Source organism: Micropterus dolomieu, linkage group LG02, assembly GCF_021292245.1.
Source record: "Micropterus dolomieu isolate WLL.071019.BEF.003 ecotype Adirondacks linkage group LG02, ASM2129224v1, whole genome shotgun sequence".
Classification (NCBI taxonomy): domain Eukaryota; kingdom Metazoa; phylum Chordata; class Actinopteri; order Centrarchiformes; family Centrarchidae; genus Micropterus; species Micropterus dolomieu.
In genome coordinates, this window is record NC_060151.1 from 26834231 (window position 1) to 26856324 (window position 22094).

The window sequence follows — 22094 nt, forward strand, 5'->3', positions numbered from 1 at the left end:
CTGCCTGGAGCAACAGCTGGACTCTCCTTATGAGCCGGAGGTAATTAACGTGGTGATGAGCCATTGGTTGAGTGGAAAACAGAGGAACCAATGGGCGGTACAGATGTCAGCACCCCAGAAACCAGGAAGTAGGCGGGTCTTCATTCCCCAGGGACACAGCCTACTTGGTAGAGGTGAGACAGGGAAAAGAGGAAACACAAGGGTGACAGCGACAGCCGTGACACTAATTAAAGGTTATATATTAAATTATTCACAAAATATTTAAAATTATATGAGTTACAAGGCTTAAAAACAATAAAATGCCATGACAATAAAGTTTGTTAGAAATTAATGAATCCAAATCATAAAAGATATTAGACTAATATTCTGTCTAGAAGTATTGAGCTTTTTGGAGAAAAGGTCAAATTATAATATTACCAGATGGACCGACGGCGTCATCTACTCCCCTGCAGGTAGAGAGAAAGTCTGACTCCCTGTTCTCAGCCATCAGTAATATACTTTGGTAAAACTCATGGACTGCGCGCACACACAAACAGCTCAGTGTCAATTTTTGGCTCAAATTTGAGTTTTTATCAGTGGTTTTCAAAACATAGTACTTTCTATTCATTCTGGGTTCTGGCTTTTTCCTTATCTCCAAGGTATTATATAAACTGTTTGGACTGGCTGGACGCCTGGATTTTTATGGACTTTCATGGAAATATCCTTCTTTTGTTAAACATTTGTTTCTCAGCCAACCTCACTCAGGTCAGAACAGCATGTGTAATCTGTAAATTTCACATTTCATAATTCCCACTCAAACTGAATTTTTTCATTGAAAATCCATGTTTGCCTGTCTATAACTAAAAATAAAATAAAAAACACTGATGATCGACATTAAGGAAATAATGTGAAGGCCTCACATCAGTATTTTTAACTGGTTTTCTCAGTGTCTCTACATGATATTTCATGAAGTACTTACACAACATGCTCAGACTCCAGAGGGTTTTCAGAATAAACAAAAAAACACTTTGCTATATTCCAAGCTTCCTGTTGGTGTCAGTGTGCATCGGCATCACCATGTCATTTTTTTCTGGGGCTTTAGAACAGAGGCTACTCGCAATAATGTTACTACATATTGTTTGAAGTTCACGTAACATGACCACCTCATCGGGATGTTTCCATATGAAGTGGCTCTGAGCTGCATTTTATCAGAGATGCTAAAGTTAACATTTGTGTGTTGTGATATGTGGGGAGGTTTCCTTCTGATCAGAAGTGTTTTCAGTTTTGGGTTTCCACCTCTGATGAAGAGCAGCGCGCTCGTCTCATCCATATAGTCCCAGACGGGCTCTGTGTCTGTCAGATGGTCTAAAGAGGGTAGCCTGCTACCATGTCAGCAGAGCAATAACGCAGGGTAATGCACAGCAGGTAGATTTTGTTAAAATATTTTGACTTCATTCTCATCAGATTGCAATTTTATTCTCATAATATTATGACTTATCTCAAAATATTATTCTTCAAATGTCAGAGAAAATGTGGGAGAGATTCTAAGTGTGCAGTTTTAAACATGAGCAGAAAAGCTGTTGAAACACAGGAGCTATTAAAATCCCCCCCCCCAAAATTAATATTATCAGTGTTAATTATTATTAGTAATTGTAATTATGTAATGAACATGTATTTATATGGCCTATGATATTCAATAATTAAAATGTAGCTCAATGATTTATAGGTAAAGTAGGTGAAGTATGAGGGGTAAAAACATGAGATTTCTGGGCTGGGCTAAGCCCCCTGTCAGGATGTGTGGTTGAGGTTGGTGGACCCAAATGCAGGACACAGAGCGGAGCAGGTACAGTTCAAAGGGTTTAATTCCAACAAAAAGAGTGAGCACACTTACAGACAGTGGCCAAAACAAATCCAAATGAAGGTATGGGGAAACACAGATCCAAACTACAGGCAGGCAAGTTTACAGGCAGATATCCAGGACAGAACGAAAAAAAAAAAAGAAAAAAAAAAATCACAAAACAGAGCATTAAGCTACAAACTACATAAGACAGAGCAACAGCATATCACCCATTGTATGAACCCACCCATTTTTCGCCTGCCTGGAATAGCTTCACAAATGAAGAATGCAAAAGTTTGGTGATGTCGATGGGTCGCAGGCTTGAGGCAGTTATTGCAAGCTAGGGTTATGCCACCAAATATTAAATGTTACTTACTTTAAGATTATTTGTTTGTTATTTGTCTGGGTTGTTGCCCCTCTACGACCTCCTCCACGTCTCCTGATGTACTGGCCTGTCCCCTGGTAGCGCCTCCGTGCTCTGGACACTACGCTGACAGACACAGCAAACTTTCTTGCCACAGCTCGCATTGATGTGCCGTCCTGGATGAGCTGCACTACCTGAGCTACTTGTGTGGGTTGTAGACTCCGTCTCGTGCTACCACTAGAGTGAAAGCACCGCCTGCATTCAAAAGTGACCAAAACATCAGCCAGGAAGCATAGGAACTGAGAAGTGGTCTGTGGTCACTACCTGCAGAACCACTCCTTTATTGGGGGGGGTCTTGCTAATCGCCTATAATTTCCACCTGTTGTCTATTCCATTTGCACAACAGCATGTGAAATTGATTGTCAGTCAGAGTTGCTTCCTAAGTGGACAGTTTGATTTCACAGGAGTGTGATTGATTTGGAGTTACATTGTGTTGTTTAAGTGTTCCCTTCATTTTTCTGAGCAGTGTATTTAGTTATAACGTTACACTGGTTTGTGAGTCTGCAGGGTGTGTTGACTTACAGTAGTTTAAGCTGTCATTGATTGCATTGTACATTATGGTTGTGCTCTGTACTTTAAAAACAGGTTACGGCTTTATTGTTGACCATGTAACTTTACAGTATTATTTAGTTAACTTTACACTGAGTTTGAAACTCAACAGGGTTTGTTGACTTACAGTAGTTTATAAGCTGTCATTAATTGTAGACGCATTGTACATTAAGCTACATGGTTGTACAGACAGATTTATTGCTGATTATGCAACGTCACAGTTTTATTGACTTACAGTATTTAATAAGCTGTCATTAATTGCATTGCACATTACATGGTTGTGCTCTGTAAATGAAAAACAGGTTAACAGTATTCCTTATAGCTATGAAGTTTCATTAGCAACCTGGATTGAACGCAGCAGGTGATACAACATTCGTAATAACCACGAGACACTTGAGACTTGACTTGGACTTGTGAGCATCTCTGGCAAAACATTGTATGTGCAATAAACAATCACACAGTTGGATAACATAACGCATAATCCATGCATTCCAAGTTCGTGTGCTGTGTGACATGTTGACGGGCATGCAATTAATTATTTTTAATTTCCTTTGCCAGAGCCTCTCATACGGCCTGCTAGCAACACTGTTCGACTGGCCGATTGTGTTTTTGCAAAATATATAGTGTGTGTTCTTGAAAGGTCTGTGTTCTTGTGAACTGTGAAATGTGAAGGCCGCAGCCTGAGAGCAACAAGATTGCACCCTAAAGTTCACTGTATCTTTCAATAAACATCTTAAACTTTTGCTCTGGTTAATTGACATGTCACATATCTGTCCACTAGTGTGAGAGATTTGTAATACCAGATGCAACCATTAAGAATAATTATTTTTTGATAAAATTTTGTTGTTGTTTGCAAGCTAGATTAAATCAGTTTGAACTCAAACTGAGCAGAAAGGTCCACACACCAATTAATCTCCTACCGTTTGTGTTTCTTGATATCAGCCTGATTTCTGCAGACAGTTTCTATAATGTTTTAAAGCTGGACTGGATTGAGTGCTTCCTACATTAAAAGTAAAACAAAGACAACAGTATTAAGTTTAACTTTAACCTATTCTGTCAAACTTTGACCAACCCTTAACCGCACACAAAGCTTGTTTTTCTGTTCTTTGTTTATCTTTCTGGGGTCACAATGTTCCCATTCTAAAGTTCCTGGCACTAGACAAATGCACACACAACTTTTGTCTGTTAGCTAACATCCATGCATGTTCCCATAAATGGAAATGTTGTGCAAAAACCATAAACTATTTTTAAAGCTATTAAGTAGTACACTAAATGTCCAGTTTCCTAAACATTTAGCTGGCTTAAATTTCATCACCATCAACAAGCATTCATGGGGGGTATTGTCGCAGCCAAAATATATAGGCCTACCTATATACACCATTCGAATTCATCCTCTGTGAACCATGAATGTCTGTGCCAATCCATCCAGTAAATGTTGATATATTTCACAGAATAAGTGAAACCTTTGACCTGCTGGTGGTGCGACAATAACAGTCTACAGTTTATATTCTGGGAACCCTAAATATCTGTACAAAATCAAAAACACTGATGATCGACATTAAGGAAATAATGTGAAGGCCTTCAGCATTTTTAACTGGTTTTCTCAGTGTCTCTACATGATCTTTCATGAAGTACTTAAAACAACATGCTCAGACTCCAGAGGGTTTTCAGAATAAACAAAACACCAACACTTTGCTATATTCCAAGCTTCCTGTTAGTGTCAGTGTGCATCAGCGTCACCAGGTCATTTTTCTGGGGCTTTAGCCCCAAATGTTTTGACTGTAGCCCCGAATGTAACTCAACAACAAAAATATTCTCCATATTAACATGCAATAATCTTCATAACGCAGGTCTTCAAAGAACAGAGGCTACTCGCAATAATATTGCTACAAATTGTACTGAAGTTCACATAACGTGACCTCCCCACTGATTCTGCCCATCTGCAGTGGTTTTGGATCTGGACCTGGTCTAATGTGGTCTACATACGAAAAAAACCCCAGTGAAATTGCCCCTTTTTTCATTTTCACAAATAAAATAAAAGTTTTTTCAAATCTCAAAAGGTGTTTCAGACAGTGTTAAGACTTTGCCTAAAATGCATAACAGCTTCCACAACAGTAAGAGGTGCAACAAACAAAGAATCAGTCGCTCAGCAACGTAAGTCAACTTTCCCCTTAACTGCCGAATCGGAAGCTAACTTCAGCGTCGTCTCCAGTACAGTACATTAGTTTGTATGACCAATATTGCCTTGGCTAAATTTCAGCTAACTTATTACATTAGCTCAGCTCATGAGTCACGCATGCAGCTGTGTGCAATCAGGAATAAATATACTGTATATTAATTTATGTTTAAGAAAAGCACCCCAGAAAAAAGGCACTTTTTATGCCTGTCTGCAGAGAGTTTCTTTTAAGTTTTAAGTTCAGCTGGGAATAAGCAGAGCAGCCGCACCAACCATTCATTGGCCGGGAAAAACTGCAAATATGTGAGCAGAAAATTAATAAATGCAGTTGGCCAATCTGCTGTCTTTACTGAATGTGAAGAATAGTGGAAACTTTGACCTGCTGGTGGGGCGACAGGAAAAATAAGAGGATCACCTAAGTCAGCAGGCTCCGTCCTCAGGGGACCATAAATATCTGTTCAAAATGTTTTACAAAGTACATAACTACAGTTCAAAGTTGCTTTCTGACCCATCTTTGGACTTCTGTTCTGGGAAAACCTGAAAATATGTGAGCAGAAAACACTAATAAAAGCAGTTGGTCATTCTATTGTCTTTATTGAATGTCAAAAGAAATTCATTTGTGTTTCTATACGTAAGGTGAAGGCTTGCTGGGTCACTGGAGTCGGCTTCAGTTCTCTTCATCTAGAATGAGAAGAGGAGAAAAGAACAGTTTCCTATCAGTAAATAAAACAGCATCACTATGGAGGTGTTTCTAAAACACAAAGGTTGTAAGTTAATAGAAAACTGATAAACCTGTTTCTTGGAACAGATGCTTAAATTTATGCTCATACCAGGAAGAATACTTTCAAGAGTGCAGGGAAATTTTCATTTCCAAGCTTTTAATTGAAGTGAATTAGGACTGGGTGACACGGCCCAAAAATATATTTTGATTCCGTTCAAGTTGATTCACGATTTCTACAAAATGACTAAAAATAATATATTTCAATCATGTTTTATGTGCAAGATAGTTGAGCATTAAAAATAAAAATACCTGCACCACCTGCAATTAACAAATACAAGCTAATTAATACAACTATATACAGTTATTGCTAAAACAGACATCCACGTGTTAAAAGTATAAATAAATCACGTGCAATCAATCATCAATGTTTTTTGAGCCTGATAGCTTCAGACTGCTGTTAGCTAAGCAGAGATGATATGCACCAACGACAAACAGCTCAGATGCGAGTGTTGGCCAGAGCGCCACCTGGAGTCCTGACAAACTGCGGCAGGTGTGCTTTTAGTGCAACACAGTCGTGACTCAAGACAGCTAATATAGGCAGCTATCATTACTTGTAGACTGAAAATAAACTTTGTTGTGTACGTTGTATTAACAGTTTTTACGATGTATACATTTTACAAATTGAATCAATTCATTATCTTGCGCGGCCCAAAAGTGAAAAATAGCGATTTCCCAGCCATCAACGGCCATCTTTAAAAACAGCAGCATTGTGTTTGGTGTTACTGAAACTCTACAGAATCACAAACCATCAGGCTGCAGCCAACGCTCACACTGTAAATGTACATTATATTAAAGTAGCAGTAACAACTGAATCTCACCTTCTTCCTCTTCGTCCTCTTCATCTTCCTCCTCTTCCTCCTCTTCATCAGAGCTGAAGGTCCCATCGGGCAGGCTGTACACCCGAATCACTTGCTGTTGACAGAAAACACAGAATATCAGCGCCTCCACCTTTAAAACAAGGAGTATTTATGAATCAAAGGTTATCGACGGCTCACCTTGTTGGGGTCCTTGAGGATGAGGTACTTGCCCTCGTCCAGCTTGCGGCAGATATCGATGACACAGCGGAGGATGCCCCAGGCGTTCTCCATACTCAGGTTGATCTGGCTGGCGAACTCGTTGGGTTTGAACTGCTGGGTGCCCAGGATGACGTGACGAGCAGAGTCCTTTGCGTGGTATCGAGACACATACCTGAAAAACACAGTGATGTCCAAGCTTCTTAAACACATGCTGCTAAAGCTAAATGCTACGATAATGATCTTGCTTCCATCTTCTGTAATCTTCCACATACTCTCATAAGATCACTTGTGTGCGTTCCTCACCCCAGTTTCAGGTACTCTGATCCAGCCAGCATGGCGCAGCAGGTCCAGCGGGCCAGTTTGTAGCTGTTGTTCTTCAGCTCAGTGGCCAAGACGGCTCCTCTCTGAGAGTCCAGCTTCTGACGCCAGTCCACCCCGTTACAATGCTGATCGTGATAAAACGAAGCAACAAAAGCGGTTTAATGTAATAGTAACAACTCAAGTGACACTAAAAAGGTAAAGGGTCCGTAGTTTTGGAAATAAAATTCACTTTCCTGACAGACATGACTCTTAAAGAGTGTATAAACTTGAAATATATATTTGTACAGGCCAAATACATGGCATGATAACCGTGGATTATCTACCATGGGGTATACTGTGAAACAGCTGCAACCCTAGGCCTAAATATCTTTTTTGGACTGCCACATTATAATAGGAACTGAAATTCAGTACCAGTCTTCTGTTTGTGAAAAGACAAACATAGTCTGGCACAGGTTGCTGCTACCATGTTTGTGTTTTTAAGGGCCATAAAAATCAAGATTACTTGCTGAGGTCTTGACTCCCTCTTGTGGAAGCAAACAGAACAACAGAAGCATTTGGGCCACTGGATATTTAGCTTTAGAAACAGACTTGTTGTTAAGTTCAGTCAATATAACTATTTAATAAAAGACAGCAAGAAATAAAAAAAAACATTTGAACGCTGAAGATGAAACCACTAAACCAGTTTCCTCATGCTGGCTCTTACCCTGGAGTCCCACTCGTTGAGGGTCTTGATGTTAATGAAGGACACTTCTCCGTTGGCACCGGTCATCACTCCATCGTGCTCACAGCGGACAATCAGATCAATGTCTTCCCCGAGCTTCCAGTGACGGTATCTAAAATAAAAAACACAAGCAATCAGCCTGAGAGGAACCAGCTTGTACATCCAGTGACAGCAGCGTGTAGCAGAGTTTCATTAACGCTACAACAGCTCATCTGATAATAACTAAATATTCCACAAACAAGTAGCTGCAGTCTCTTACTAAAGTACTTTATGCTTTGCACAGGATTACAGATACAAGTTTGATTTAAGTTACTGGATCTGACTATGAGGTGGCAGTAAACAAACCAGCAGGGTTCAGTGCCTCACCTGTAGGCTACAGATGCCACCTCGTTCTTGTCAATATCCTCCTCCACAAATGGGTTGGGGGCAGGAAACTTGTGACGCTCGCCACCCTGAATAAAAGAAAGATGTCTGTTAGATGTCTGTCAGTTAAACATGATGCAACAGCCACTAGCTGGTTAGCTTAGCAGAAAGACTGGGAATAGAGGGGAACAGCTAGCCTGGCTAGAGGTAGGGGGTGTAGGGGTTTATATTTTGTGCGTGTGTTCTCACCATGCGTAAACACTGCTGGCTGAAGTTGTGGTTGATGTATGTGGCCTCCATCGCCAGGTTACGAGGAGAGTTGAAGGAGTTGCCCTCATCCTGCGGTGGCTCGTTGGCGGTCTCGCTCACGGTAAGCAAATCTGAGAGGAGCAGGAACAGATGCTACAGCGTTCGGTGTTGAAGCAGCACAACAGTGAGGTAAAATGTGATGAGACATTATAATCAGGGGCCATTTTCACAAAAATGTGTCGATCTAATAAGTCGCACTTCAGAGATACCCAGATCTCGATCGAGATGTTGTGGCTTCACTTTTGGGGAGCTGTCACGTCGTCCATTTTTACTTACACTCTATGCTTCAGACCGATGTCTAAACTCATAAGAAAATATGAAACAGCCCAGTTCTTGATAGGGTTGGGTACCGAGAGCCGCTTCTATGTTGGACTACGCGGACCTATCGTCACGTCATTTGTTTCGCAGCAAGTCCAACAAAGCATGAAGAAGAGAGTCGTTCTGTTTCCATTCTTGGAGCATGGCGGACGGCAGCCAACGCTCCAAAGTTTGGCTTACGGGAAACGAATGATGTCTACAAATGATTCCAATATATATTTTTCTTACATGCGAGTCCCCGGAGTCGCCCCTTTAGTACAGAGACTCCTTTCACTTTAACCATGAAGGGGAAGATAAACAAAGAGGAAGAAGGTCACCGAGCGCTCACAAGATTCGAAGTGAAGGTGTTTGAAACAGAACCGAAATAGGACGATAACCGGATTCGATAAAGAGAACCAGAATCAACAAAACTGAAACGATAACCCTAGTTCTTGACCATCTTAAGTAGGACTAAATTTCTTGTGAATTCTGGGTAAACTAAATAACAAAGCTGAACTGAGCAACCATGTCAAAATGTTTGAGCTCTGGATTCATCAGCTACAAGAACATTTTACAGGGAAAGTTCAGCAAAGAGCGTTAAACACAAATTATAAGCCATGTATTCTTCTTTTCTTTTTTGTCATTTGGTGAAGCGGGCTTCACTGATTGTTACCCTGCAGAACAAGATCTATCTGTGAAAGCAGCCGCTGGTGTCAGCAGTTCTGTCAAAGCCTCACCAAAGTCAGAGTTGTCTCTCTTGTCAAAGAACAGCTTGTTGCCGACTCTCTGCACGATGATGTCCCAGGAGTTGACTGAGCGCGTGCAGCACATCAAAGTGGCCAAGATGGCATCGGTGGCAAACACGTTACCCTGAGTCTTAGCCAGCTGGAAAGACAGCAGAAAAACCATGGCATTAAAACCACAAACTTCAGATTGTTTATGTTAAGTGGAAGAGCTGATTATGTAAATGACGGCGTACCTTGCGGATGACAGGATCGTCAGTGGTGGTGACCGTGTGGAAGATCCTCTTGATGCTTTTAAGCTGCTTCTCATTGCGGGTGGTGATCCGGTCAAAAGCCTTATCATAGTACTCCAAAGCGCCGCAGCACTCACTGGAGGAGAAACAGGAAGTGAGGGTGGAAAAAGTGCATCACCTTCTCCATCCCCCCGCCAACGAAACAAGTTTAACGACTGCTGGAAAAGAGCAGGTCGGTTCCACTTACATGTCAACGGGGTCAGCCACCTCCATGTATCTCATCTTCATCAGTCTGGGGAAGTCCATCTCCTCCTTCACCTCCCAGTCGCTCCTCACCTCCACCGAGGAATCTCTGGGCTTCAGCTGGGCCTTAAAGAAAATGGACAGGGGGAGAGGGCGGGAGAGGGGGAGGGAAGGGGAGGGCGTATGAGTGGAAGAAAGGAAAAACATCCAAGTTAACAAAAAAACTCAATATAAGAGTCGACCACACAGAGACTTTCTTCACTCACAGAATACATTCCTTCTGATAACGGTTAAATCGATCGATTAATCTACTAATCATCGCAGCTGTAATCCAGTAATTAAGTCGGTTAAGCGACGAGTACCTGAGATTTCTGATCCCACTTCTGACGGACACCAAACTGCTTTTGGAACTTCTTCTGCAGGCGCATACGATCCCTGAAAAGACAAAAAACCTGAGGTTGAACTAGAGTCTTTACGACCACAAAATGTGCAGATGGGATCTCGTGCTGGGATCCTTCAAGAAGAAAAACTAGACAGACAATCAGCTGAAACAGGACGTTTCCTTAAGGCAGCGCTGTGACAGAATCTCACCTCTCCTTTTGCTTGGCGCTCTTAGGTAGCGTCTGCATGTTGAACTGAGTCATGTTCCTGCGGTCCTTGTCCCGGCGCAGATTCCTCTGTTAAAACAAGCATCATCGTGTTATGGGACAAGCTGAAATATAATACGCAAAACTCACATTTTGAGGGACACATCTGAGGCGCAGGGTGACATTCAGGGGCTTTTGTCTGTCGTACCTGAGCAAACCTCATGCGGTTCCTCTGGTAGGCCGTCTTCTGCGTCTTGGCGGTGTCGACCAGCTGGAAGCTCGTCTCGTCCTCCTCATGGAAGTAGGCGTACTGACTACCACCTCCGAACTGAGAGGAATACTTATCTGAAGATAAAATAAATACATTATTTCATAAGAAATGATTCTGAAACAATCAGTCTCTTTAATTTTACCAACTAATCGTGATTAAAATATTAACACTTACATTGAATCACCACACACACTTTAACAAGTAAAAAAATAAATACTACATAATATTTTAGGTTAGAGATAAATCTGAGTGGGCAGCCTCAATAAAATGTACACATGAGGAATATTTTGTATAAATATATTACTCACTTGTGTATCTCTTGTCTTGATAAGTCGCTCCAGTCCAGTCAGCAACCTGACAAGAGAGAAAACGCACAACGTGAAGGTTACGTGAATGCCTCAGGAGATAACTTTATAAACATGTAATGTCAGAAAACAAACCTTTCCAAGACGATCTCCTTTGCTGAAAGGCTGGTAGGGCATGTCTTTAAACTTCTCTGGGACCGCACACGGACCCCATCCGGACGGATTGTCCTGGATCACGGGGGCGTTGAACTTGGCCATGGCCTGAAGTCAAGAGGGGGAAAGACAGACTTCTGTGACCAAACAAGTCGTCTGAAAGAACGTCCATACAACCAGATAACCACCGTAAAAGCAAGGTATTTTCTTTAACTGCGGAGGTTGCACCTGTCCCAGACATGCACAGGGTCTCAGCCAATGAGCAGCACAGATTTCTCCAGCAATGCACTAAAATAAATAGGCACTGGTCAGCTTGCGCAGTGGGCTAGTCATCATTGACCCCTGAGCATGCAACAACAAGTTGGTACAAACTTTTAGAAATGGGAGAATTAGAGTAACTTTGTGGATTTATTAGATGCCCAATTGGCCCTTATTGATCCGTGAGAGTAAAGGAGCAGATGGGTATGTATCGATTAAAAGGGAAGTCAAAGAATCAAATCTCACGAATAAGAAAATAAGTTTTGTTTTACTCCTTATTGATGAGCTTTTTAAACATACTGGCAGGCGTGACATCGACCCTTCATGATCACCTTTATTACGCCCTAAGAAGACTTTGTTATAGTTGTACATTTTCAAACAGCATCTTTCATCGAGCATCAGCTGACATCTGGCACCACTGGCTAACATTAGCTTAGAGTTAGCGTCACATGCTAACAGACGTTGCTGAAGAGTCTCGACTGCGTCATAAAATGGATTTACAAGAACCAATAAATGTTATATCAAGGAAGAAGAACCAGACATTCATCTGGATCAAGGTCTGGATCGGGGATTTTGTGCGGGTCTGGCTCAGTTAGCTAACGGTGGCTAACTAGCTAAAGCTAGTCATCTTGCCAGGTGGCCGCGCTAGCAATGCTAAGCTAACTGGGAGGCAGGCTACGTACAGTTAAACAAGACCCGCTGCGGTTTATCTCAACACACGACTGAAAGCTGTAACTTTTTATACATCTGTAAACGTTTCACTGGAGACTTACCGTAAATGATTTGACACCTTATCGGTCCTTCTAATCGAGCCGGTCCTCCAACGGTGCAGATCCCCGACTGACCGCCGGCGTGAAAGGAAGTGGCGAGTTGCCGTAAAGCGGAAAACGGAAAGCGGTTTTTTTATTATAAGTGCAGCTGTCAAAATGCTGATGGTGCAGTCCACGTGTGGTTGTATTACGGGGGCAATAAGGCTTTAAAGAGCTGTGTTTGTTATAAATATATATATTTATGAACATATGTAGTATGTTTTATCTAATGTGTTTTCACGGATAAACTCACAACAGTCCTACAAGTTTGAAAGTTTTATTTTGAAACGATTCGCCGGATGTGTTAGTATGCTATTATGTCTTGCTTTACACTTTCTAGAGTCGCGCTGCATTCATGTGGCTTCGGAAAAATCGGAAAAATTGGTTCCCTTCACCAACACATCAACAATAGTCTGTATAAAATAAATCAACACAGTGTTGGTGTAATGATTCAGTTATTAACAGTACTCATGTTACTGTTGCTGTTTGTAATAACCACACTAGTAATAATTAACACATAATAATTCACACTGTTAACCACGGTGAGCAGCGACGTTTATATATTCATATTTACCTTGCATCAAGACAGACACAATATCAACTGACATTTCCGAGTAAATCCTTCAAAATAAAACAGTCAAGCGTGACAACCGCATTTAACCTTTCAGAGAAAACCACCAAATAAACCAGCCGCAGGTGACAGGAGTATTTTCTGGTCACTAGCAACAATGAAAATAGAAGTTAACAAAGCATTTACAAAGGAAGTATATTATTAATACAGTTACCACTAATACTAGTACTAACAAGAAACTGAGGACCCTTATTTATCTCTGTCTAAATATATAGATTACATTAAATTACATTTACATTTATTCATTTAGCTGATTCTTTTATCCAAAGCGACTTACAATTGCTAAGCACGTCAGAGGTCAGACACCTGTGGAGCAGCTAGGGGTTAAGTGTCTTGCTCAGGGACACAATGGTGGATGTGTCACAGTCATAGCCTGTATATAAAAAGGTCACAGTGGCGAGTTGAACCCGGGTCTCTCATACCATAGGCATGTGTGTTAGCCACTGCACCATCCCTACCACCAGATTAGAATTTTATTATAAATATTAATATTATCATTGTTCTTATAATCAGAACAAACCGTTTTTTTAGATTGCTCAATTACAGTTTTTAACAGTGACCACTAGAGAACAGAGAGAGACAATTAAAATGATAATACCATGATAATACCATGATCGTTAAGCACCTCAAGTTAACAACACCTGCACATAATACTTATTTATTCCAGCATCCTTTGCACTATACTCCATTGCACTGTGTACATGTGTACTTAGATAGATAGATAAACTTCTTTGTCATTTCACCTGGTATTTCAATACGCAGAGAAATGAAAAGTTGTATCTCATCAGCTACAAAAGTAGCTGATGAGATACAATGCATTTTGCATTTAAAGGACAATAAGAATAAATAACCCAGTTAAAATATGACCTAAAAACACATTCCTAATAAAAACACATTCCTAAAAATAGAGAGATAAAAAAAAAACAAAAACAACACAAACAACAATCAGTACAATTCAATACACACTAAGCAGCCAAACTCACAACAATGTTTCATACTGTAGTCCTTTTGTTGAATTTTAAAGTTTCACCTGTACTGTCTAGGTGACGTGTGTGTATGTGTGTGTGTGTGTGTGCGTGTGTGCGTGCGTGCATTGAGGGGGATATGTGATCGGGATGTGGCAACAGTCCATTTGTGATTCTCAGGGCTTGTGGGAAAAAACTGTTCAGCATCCTGCTTGATCTGCAGCTTCTGTACCTCCTCCCAGATGGCAGGAGGGAGAAGATGTGATGAGATGGGTGGTTTAAGTCCTTAATGATGGAGATGGCTCTGTAAATGCAGCGTTGCTGGTAGATCTCACTTAGGTAGGGGAGTGGAGAAACAGTGATCTTGCTGGTTGTCTTCACGACCCTGTTTAGTTGTTCTTTTTCATGGTCCATACAGCTTCCAAGCCAGGAAGTGAGACCATAGGTCAAGATTTTCTCAAGGGAGAAACCTGTTATTGAAACAACTCTTAAGTGACCGATATTGATGTCACTTATTAATGACAGTTATACCTATTTTCACATGTTGGTGTTGTTTTATTTTATACTGACATTAAAGCTGTTAACCGCTGATTTAAATGTAGTGGTGCAGTTCCTCATTGCGACCACTGGAGGGCGGTGAACACTCACGAGTCTAAAACACACTCAACTCCCGCAACATCAAGATCATAATATCACTTCCGGTGAACACTTTCAAAATAAAACAATCAAATAACAAAGTTTATTTGACAAGCAGTTACCAAAATTCAATTACAAAGTGCTTTAGAAAGAGCAGGCAAGAGGGAGTACAACAACTAAAGTGAAAAGAGTGAAACTTACTTATAACAATGGAATAAAATATCATATAACAAGGGCAGTAGTTGTCATTTGTCATGAAATCAAGTCATGTCACGTGGCATGCAAAAGAAAATGAATTGTTTGTACAAGTAAAAAAAACTACAGGAACACCTTTGACCTGTGTACACTTTACATTTATATACAATATACACTTTAATCACTTTAATCTAATATACACTTTAGTATTTTAAGACTTTCATAATACTTTATTTATACATTTTTATCATTTATTCTTATTTTCACTCGTTTTTTTATTATTATTATTATTATTATTATTATTATTATTATTATTATTATTGTTATTGATTGCATACTAATTGGTTCCTTAAGAGTACACAGAGCATACATATTGCCGGTATAAAATTGAACACGTACAAAAACTAACAGCACATTGTTATTTTGCTGCACACATTAGACGTGACCATGATGACTTGCTACAGATGGATGTAGATTTATTTCAGAACATGTTACTCAAATTAGAGAAAGCAGGATGGATTGTGGGATTTTGCACATTGAGGATGGCAACATGTGCAGCCTTTGCTTTCTGAGTGTAGCCTATTGTGAATTCAGTGTTTGCACATACATTCTACTTGTTTTACACATTCACATCTTCAGAAGTGTAAATGAGAAAAATGACACGTTGGGCCTCCTGTGTGTTTTGTTAACATCAGGAAATCTTATTTATAAACATGATTATTGTGTGATGGATGTCAGCTACACATAGTTCAGATATTTCACTCAGGTGATGAATCATCTACACATCATGTAATCAACTTCCCATGTACTGCACTACATCTCAGAGGCAAATACTGCACTTTTTACTCCACTACATGTGTCTGACTTCTACTTGAGTATTTTCACAGTGTGGTATTAGTTGAAGTACTTTAGTAAAGTACAGATGTAATGGTTAAAATCTCACAACAACACCAGAGAGCGAGTTTCCCATGTTGCATCACCACCTGGCAGCAGAGCTCATCCTTCAGGGATCTTTGGAGCAGCGCTGACAGCAGATGGTTAACACAGTGAGTCATATTCATTATGCATCTTGATGAGAATGTGAAACAGAAATAATTAGCCACAGTGATTATTTCTGCAGGCTAGATGTTTCTTTTCCCTCTTCACATCGACTTAAAGGTGTATAGGTGGACCGTAACTACTACTGGAGTACACAACAAGTCCTTAATACTACTAGTGTAGTAGTGTGAGATTTTTTAGACGTGCCACTTCGTTCCAGACTGAAACATCTCAAAAACTATTGGATGGACTCTCATTACATTTTGTAAAGGGATTCAGTTTTCAGTACTAATTAGCTAATGTTGGCATGCTAATATGCTAAAGTAAGATGGTGAACATGTTTATCAGCATATTAGCATGTTAGCACGCTAGCATTTTGATGACAACACTTATTTACAATATATGTTGTGGTTACACCGATCAGCCATAACATTATGACCACTGACAGGTAAAGTGAATTACACTGATTATCACGCTAACGTGGCACCTGTCAGTGGGTGAGATATATTACGCAGCAAGTGAAAATTGTGTCCTCATAGTTGATGTGTTAGAAGCAGGAAATATGGGCAAGTGTAAAGATTTGAGTGACTTTGATAAGGGTCAAACCTATAAGAAGTGGTCCAAGAAAGGAAAAGCGGTGACAGGCTCACTGGTGCATGTAGGGAGCGAAGGCTGGCCTGTGTAGTCTGATCCAACAGACGAGCTACTGTAGGTCAAACTGCTGAAAAGGTTAATGCTGATTCTGATAGAAAGGTGTCCGAACACACACAGTGGAGTCCAGGCCTTGACGGGTCTGGGCTGTTTTAGTGGCAAAAGGGAGACCTACATTATGACCAGCAGGTGGTCATAATGTTATGGCTGATCAGTGTATGTTTTTTTTATCGTATTTATATGACAGCTAGTTACTTGTTAATTTGTAGTTTATGATTTTACATGTAAAACATATTATATGAAATCATTAATATCTGTAGTTTAAATATTATGTATGTTATAGTCAACAGTGCCACCTCTCTGGCTGCCCTGTCTGTCTCCTCAGTGTGTGTGTGTGTGTGTGTGTGTGTTGTCTGGGCGTGACGCTGTGGTCCACCTCTCTGGATGTCCACTCACCTGCACACCTGTGACTCACCTGTGCACCTGAGACTCATTCCAGCAATCAAAGCCCTGCAGTATTTAAACCCCAGAATGTCTGTTCATGTGGTGCTTGTGCTTTGTTTAAACCTTGGAATTGCGTTGATGTTCTTCCTCTTGTTGCCTGACCTTTGCCTAATCCAGTTTTCCCTTCAGGTTCACAGGTGTCCTGTGGGAGATTTCCTCAGTCAGTGCCTCACCTGTTTATTTTCCAGACCGCCTGGCCAGCTCACACTTGTCTTCTGAAAGACTTCAAGCAAGAGGTCACTATTGCACATTTCTGGAGTTATGAAATTAACTTGTGTGTGTTTCCACCTTATTCCTCATTTGGGTTCTGCTGTTGGGTTCAAGGAGTTTTAAACATAAAACAAAAAAACCCTACAGTCAGTTTATCAGACTCTTCATGACGGTTTGCAGTTGTAGAAAAAAACAGTTTGCCATGCTGGAGAAGTTCACTTGTTTCCTTTAAAACTAATTGTATAGTTGCGTCATCAGTTGCATAAGTGTGTTCAGCTCTGCCTGACTGTATATTTGGTATTTTGTTTATTTTTAATGACATTTGCACTGTTTACTATTTAAGTCGAGCCTGTCGGTGTGCCGTCACTAATTAATACCCACACTGTCGTTTTCATTAATCCACTGGCCCAGAGCAGCTTTTCATGAGCCTGAAGAAGCACTGATCTTTTAATAAAAGATCCATAATTGTATTTTGAGTGTCACCAAAACAAACTCACTTCTTCCTGACCACGTTTATCTTGTCAACACCTCCAGCTCTGAAGCTTGTTTCTCTTTCTCAGTCATTTTTTCCGTCCTTGTATTTGAATTTAAGAGGTTACATTTATCCAGTCATTCCCAAAAACAGGAATGGAAATGTTAGAGGATCGACTGGAAAAAAAAAGTGATTTTTCTGTTGCAGAATATGTAGTTTTCTACTTTTAATCCTTTAACTCATCTGCGACCTCTTGTAGGGATCTTGAGCCCCGGCTTGGGCACCAATGAGCTGCAAACTTTCTGTGTGCCAGTTTATGCAGAAATGTTCAAATACATTTAATATACATTTGTTGCATGTGTTTGCTGCAACACGTTCTCATACCTAAACAACAAAATAAGTTGATTGTGTAGTTACACTTTGAGGGCACATGTCAGTCTACAGCTTAGGGTACTGAGTAGGGTATGCGGCTACACAGAGGCTACGGTGTAGATTCAACACAACATGTATGAACTGGCCTTTAACAAAACCACTTGGTTAGGTTTAGTCGTCGCTAGGGTGAAAATATGTAGATTACGTAAGTCCAAATTGTCCTAATAATTGTCCTCATCAAAACATTGTCAAACAAAATATGTCACCTCCTAACGCAGACTTTGTCGCTCTTTATACTACGTCACCTGACTTCTTCTGCCTCTAGAGGTCACGGCCTCACAAAACAGGCCAATATGGGTTGTAAGCTGCTGCATAATCGACAGGCTGGCTTTCTCATGGTTTCTGTCTCTTCTGAGAGTTAAATAAGGATCCGCACCTGAGTTTAATCAGAGACCTCTGTTAATACCTGGAGACGTTCTTTATGCTTCGAGAGGCTTGGTACAGTTTTCTGTAGCTTTATTGTCCATGATGGTGAAAGTTTTTTAACGTGATGAAGGCCAGAAATAATCAGACATGTTGGGAAATAAGCTTCACTCAACACACCTTTTATTTTTTCATCCATTAAGTCTAAATGATTTATTCAGTGACAGATTTGACATTATGGCACAAAATATTTAATCTGCAGCAGCAAAAACAAAACAACAACAAGAAAAAACAATCCAGCCAATGTAATACACAAAATGTACAATAACCTGCAACCAGAAGAATTATGTTGCACACTTAATTTATCTCAGAAGAGAGCATGTTTTACACTGTAGTATCTGCTGCAGACACTTAAATGAGGGTTTATTTCCCACTGGGAAACAGTTCCTGCACTTAAATAAAAACCAACACTTCAGCTTAAGTGATTTAAAAAAAAAAAACCCACATCGTAACAAAGAATCCCACGCAGGTAGCTTCACCAGCAGGATAATTGTAGCCTACAACTCGTGTTATTCTGCATGTGATAATTGTGCAGCACAAGATATTTAATCCGAAGCATTCATGTTCATTAGGATCATGTGTGGACCTTGTTGTGTTCATCCTCTTCAGCTGATGACAGTGTTTGCACAGGTAGTTGCTCCTGCCAAAAAGTGAATAATAGCCCATTAGAGTTAACTTGAGCATTGTCCGTATTGCGCGTGGGCGAGAGCCTGTAGGCAGAGACTCGCACTGAGTCATAGCGAGGCCACCCGCAGCCCCATCAACTGACTATCACCTCTCCTTGTACAGTAAGCACAGGTGGGTTAACACCGAAGGGAGTCTGGGAGCACACAGGCAGGAGGCCGAACCCGAGGGTATTTATAGCCCGAACACACACATGGGCAAACATTAGTAAACATCTTACTCACAGAGGGAGAGCAAACACACACAACTCTACTCGCCCCCAACAAATCTCCACTCTCATCAGACTGCAGCCCCCAGGGGCCTGGCAAATAAAGCATCAGCCAGGCAAATCCCTTTTTAATGCACCGTTAATGATGGTTTTATGCTCCTCAGAGGATCTTTGCAGAAGCGTGTGCGTGGGCTGAAGACCGGCCGAGAGGAGCAGCGACAGTAGCGCCGAGCAGAAGTACTCTGCATTTACAGCCAGCTACATATGGTGCGCTCGCGCTCATGAATGAACGGCGGGGAGGTGAGTTTCTGATGAATGACAAAAGAGTTAGAATGAGTTTATTTTTTTTTACCTGCAGAAACATCGGGGGTGGGAAGTATCCACTCGAGTACTGAAGTTATTAAAACATAGTAGAACGTGCCAGATGTTGGGTGGTATTCATATGAAAGAGTAAATTCACATCAAATCAACTTTAGTAAAGTAAATAAACAGTCACCTTATTATTAGTCTACATCTCCTAATCCTGGTCCCATTTTATACCTAGTGTTTATTGCAACAGAAGTCATTTATTTTTTTAATTTATTTTTAAGTATAGTTTAATAGTGATTGATTGTTTGCAGTAGTGTTTTTTATCAACTAGGTCTCATATGAGTTTTTCTTTTTTTACATAGAATTGTGGTGGATGTACTTTTAGTGTTGTTATATTGTTTTCTGCTTTATGTGCTCAAGTGCAACTGAATATAATAATTCATTGGTTTATATAACTCAGGTCTCTGATACTTGAGCAATGTAATGTAAATGTATGGTGCGGACTGTATGATGTATGTCAGTGGAAAGTCCACATGTGTTACTGTTGCTCACTGCAGCCTCATGCAGGCACTGATGCCCAAGACAAATTTCCCTTCGGGGACAATAAAGTTGATCTTATCTTATTTCCACAAACTAGAGAAAAATCTATGATGGACCCCAGGACACTCACCCCCCGACATATCAGTAAGTCAACCATCAGCAGAGTGGACAGTATGGATTATGAAAGATTGAGAGCATGCAACTGAGTGTAAGTTAGTAGTTTACAGTGTTGATCAGAGTTAAATATTCCTTATTCTGTTACCCTCCACGTCCTCTGATGAAGGGGACCACAGCTGTACAGAATTATAAAGTGTGTTATTTCTCAGTGCTCTTAATTAACCTTAAAAGAGTACTCCATTAGTATTACACTCCTGTACCACTGTCGGACTCACAATGTACATTAAACAAACAAAAAAACATGAATCGTTGCATCAGAACATTTTCATTGCTTCTTTGTCGAAACCTGCCGCCTGCATTACCCACAATGCAATTCAACCACCAACAGTTCAGTTGGAAAACAGGGAGCATTATGCTAATGGAAGTGCTGCTACAGAGGTCTGGTGAGATCGTGTCTTTTTAACGCCACACACCATATCAGACTTCACACAGCTCCCTCTGGAGCCACTAAAGCCACTTACACTACTTCGTTTACATACACATTAGTACTACCCAAGATTATGTGTAACACTGATGGAGTTTAGGACTGAAACTAATGTTTATTTTCATTGTTGATTAATCTGCCAATTAATCAATTAGTCTATAAAATGTCGAACATTTTTGAAAAATGCACATCAAAACTTCGCAAAGCCCCAAGTGACGTCTTCAAAGTGCTTCTTTTGTCCGACAAACAGTCCAAAATCTCTTGGCTGGAACCAGAAAATGTAAAAAAAAAACAAAACGATTAATCCATTATCAAAAGTGGTGGCAATTAATTTTCTTTCAATTGACTAATTAATTAATTGACAATTTGTTGCAGATCTCGTGGAGTTCCACTTTAAGTATTTGTTTTTTAATATCAATGCACTAGTTTAATAAATGCTTTTCTCTGTGCACTCGCCAGACCGAGCCGAGTTTGGGGATGGATACGACGCAGGCGGTCGCTTGATCTAGACCTGCATAATTACTCTGCATCAATCAGATGTCGGATCATATGGGCTGATCTGAAGAGGATTCATCTGTCGGTTTTTTGTGGAGTCATCCAGTATGTCTGATAAAGAATCTACTGGATGTGGTACAACATCAGTATTATGTGTCAGCTTCAGTCTGTACAACAATAAACACACACATACTTTATTTGCACACCACCCTATAGAGCCTGTGTGATTTGAAACGTGTAAGTCATATTTGTATTTACATGATAACTGCCATTCCTATCATAATACACATGTTACGTTTACCACCAAAAAGTCTTTCCAGATAACAAAATGGCAAATTATTAACTTTTAATTTTTGACAGTGTCATGATTGTACAGGATGTAAAAATGAACTCAACATAAGACTTTAAGAATTACCTGTTTTAATCTATAACGTACTGGACAGAGTACACTGACACAAAATTATAATACTACACAGGAAAGTATGAGGTTTTTTTAGTGCTGGGCAACGATTAATCGAGATTAATCACATGATTTTCTTGCAATTAATCACATAGTTATGCATAAAATTGAATAATTAATTCTAAAGCAGTGTATTGTGCACTTTTATAATTTAAATGTACTGCTATTTACACAAAAGTGCAACAACATGTGGTTTGCAAACAATTTAAGGTACAAATAAGGTGCTTTTTACCAGCAGTATTCCCTTTACACAGTAGCAATAAAA

The 22094-nt window shown here is 40.2% G+C and overlaps 1 protein-coding gene and 1 long non-coding RNA gene across 3 annotated transcripts; one reads left to right on the plus strand and one right to left on the minus strand.

Moving 5' to 3' along the window:
* Positions 1-5542: 5542 nt before the first annotated feature.
* eif3d (eukaryotic translation initiation factor 3, subunit D) lies at positions 5543-12464 on the minus strand. Of its 2 annotated transcripts, none has more exons than XM_046042934.1 (16): positions 12340-12464; positions 11291-11416; positions 11159-11204; positions 10788-10924; positions 10584-10669; positions 10355-10427; positions 9997-10112; positions 9753-9885; positions 9511-9658; positions 8417-8547; positions 8171-8256; positions 7787-7916; positions 7066-7208; positions 6742-6934; positions 6565-6658; positions 5543-5646 (listed from the first exon to the last, which is right to left on the minus strand). In XM_046042934.1, exons 2-16 carry the CDS (start codon positions 11411-11413, stop codon positions 5633-5635), a joined length of 1653 nt encoding a protein of 550 aa, XP_045898890.1. In that variant the 5' UTR covers positions 11414-11416; positions 12340-12464; the 3' UTR covers positions 5543-5632. The 2 variants fall into 2 exon arrangements, with proteins under 2 accessions (XP_045898890.1, XP_045898884.1); XM_046042928.1 differs by having other exon boundaries at positions 9997-10118.
* A 4601-nt stretch (positions 12465-17065) lies between these two features.
* LOC123967455 lies at positions 17066-21536 on the plus strand. The gene is made up of 4 exons (XR_006824241.1): positions 17066-17231; positions 19589-19724; positions 20371-20417; positions 21334-21536. It is a non-coding gene; the product is annotated as an uncharacterized LOC123967455 (long non-coding RNA).
* Positions 21537-22094: the final 558 nt, after the last annotated feature.

What these genes read in the sequence shown, in the direction of transcription:
- eif3d (XM_046042928.1), bottom strand. Translation starts at nt 11,413, where the DNA reads ATGGCCAAGTTCAACGCCCCCGTGATCCAGGACAATCCGTCCGGATGG. An exon ending in TCAAGACAAGAGATACACAA is followed by an intron (nt 10,925 to 11,158) that starts GTGAGTAATATA and finishes TTTTATCTTCAG; the next exon opens with ATAAGTATTCCTCTCAGTTC. An exon ending in ACGATCCTGTCATCCGCAAG is followed by an intron (nt 9,659 to 9,752) that starts GTACGCCGTCAT and finishes CTGTCTTTCCAG; the next exon opens with CTGGCTAAGACTCAGGGTAA.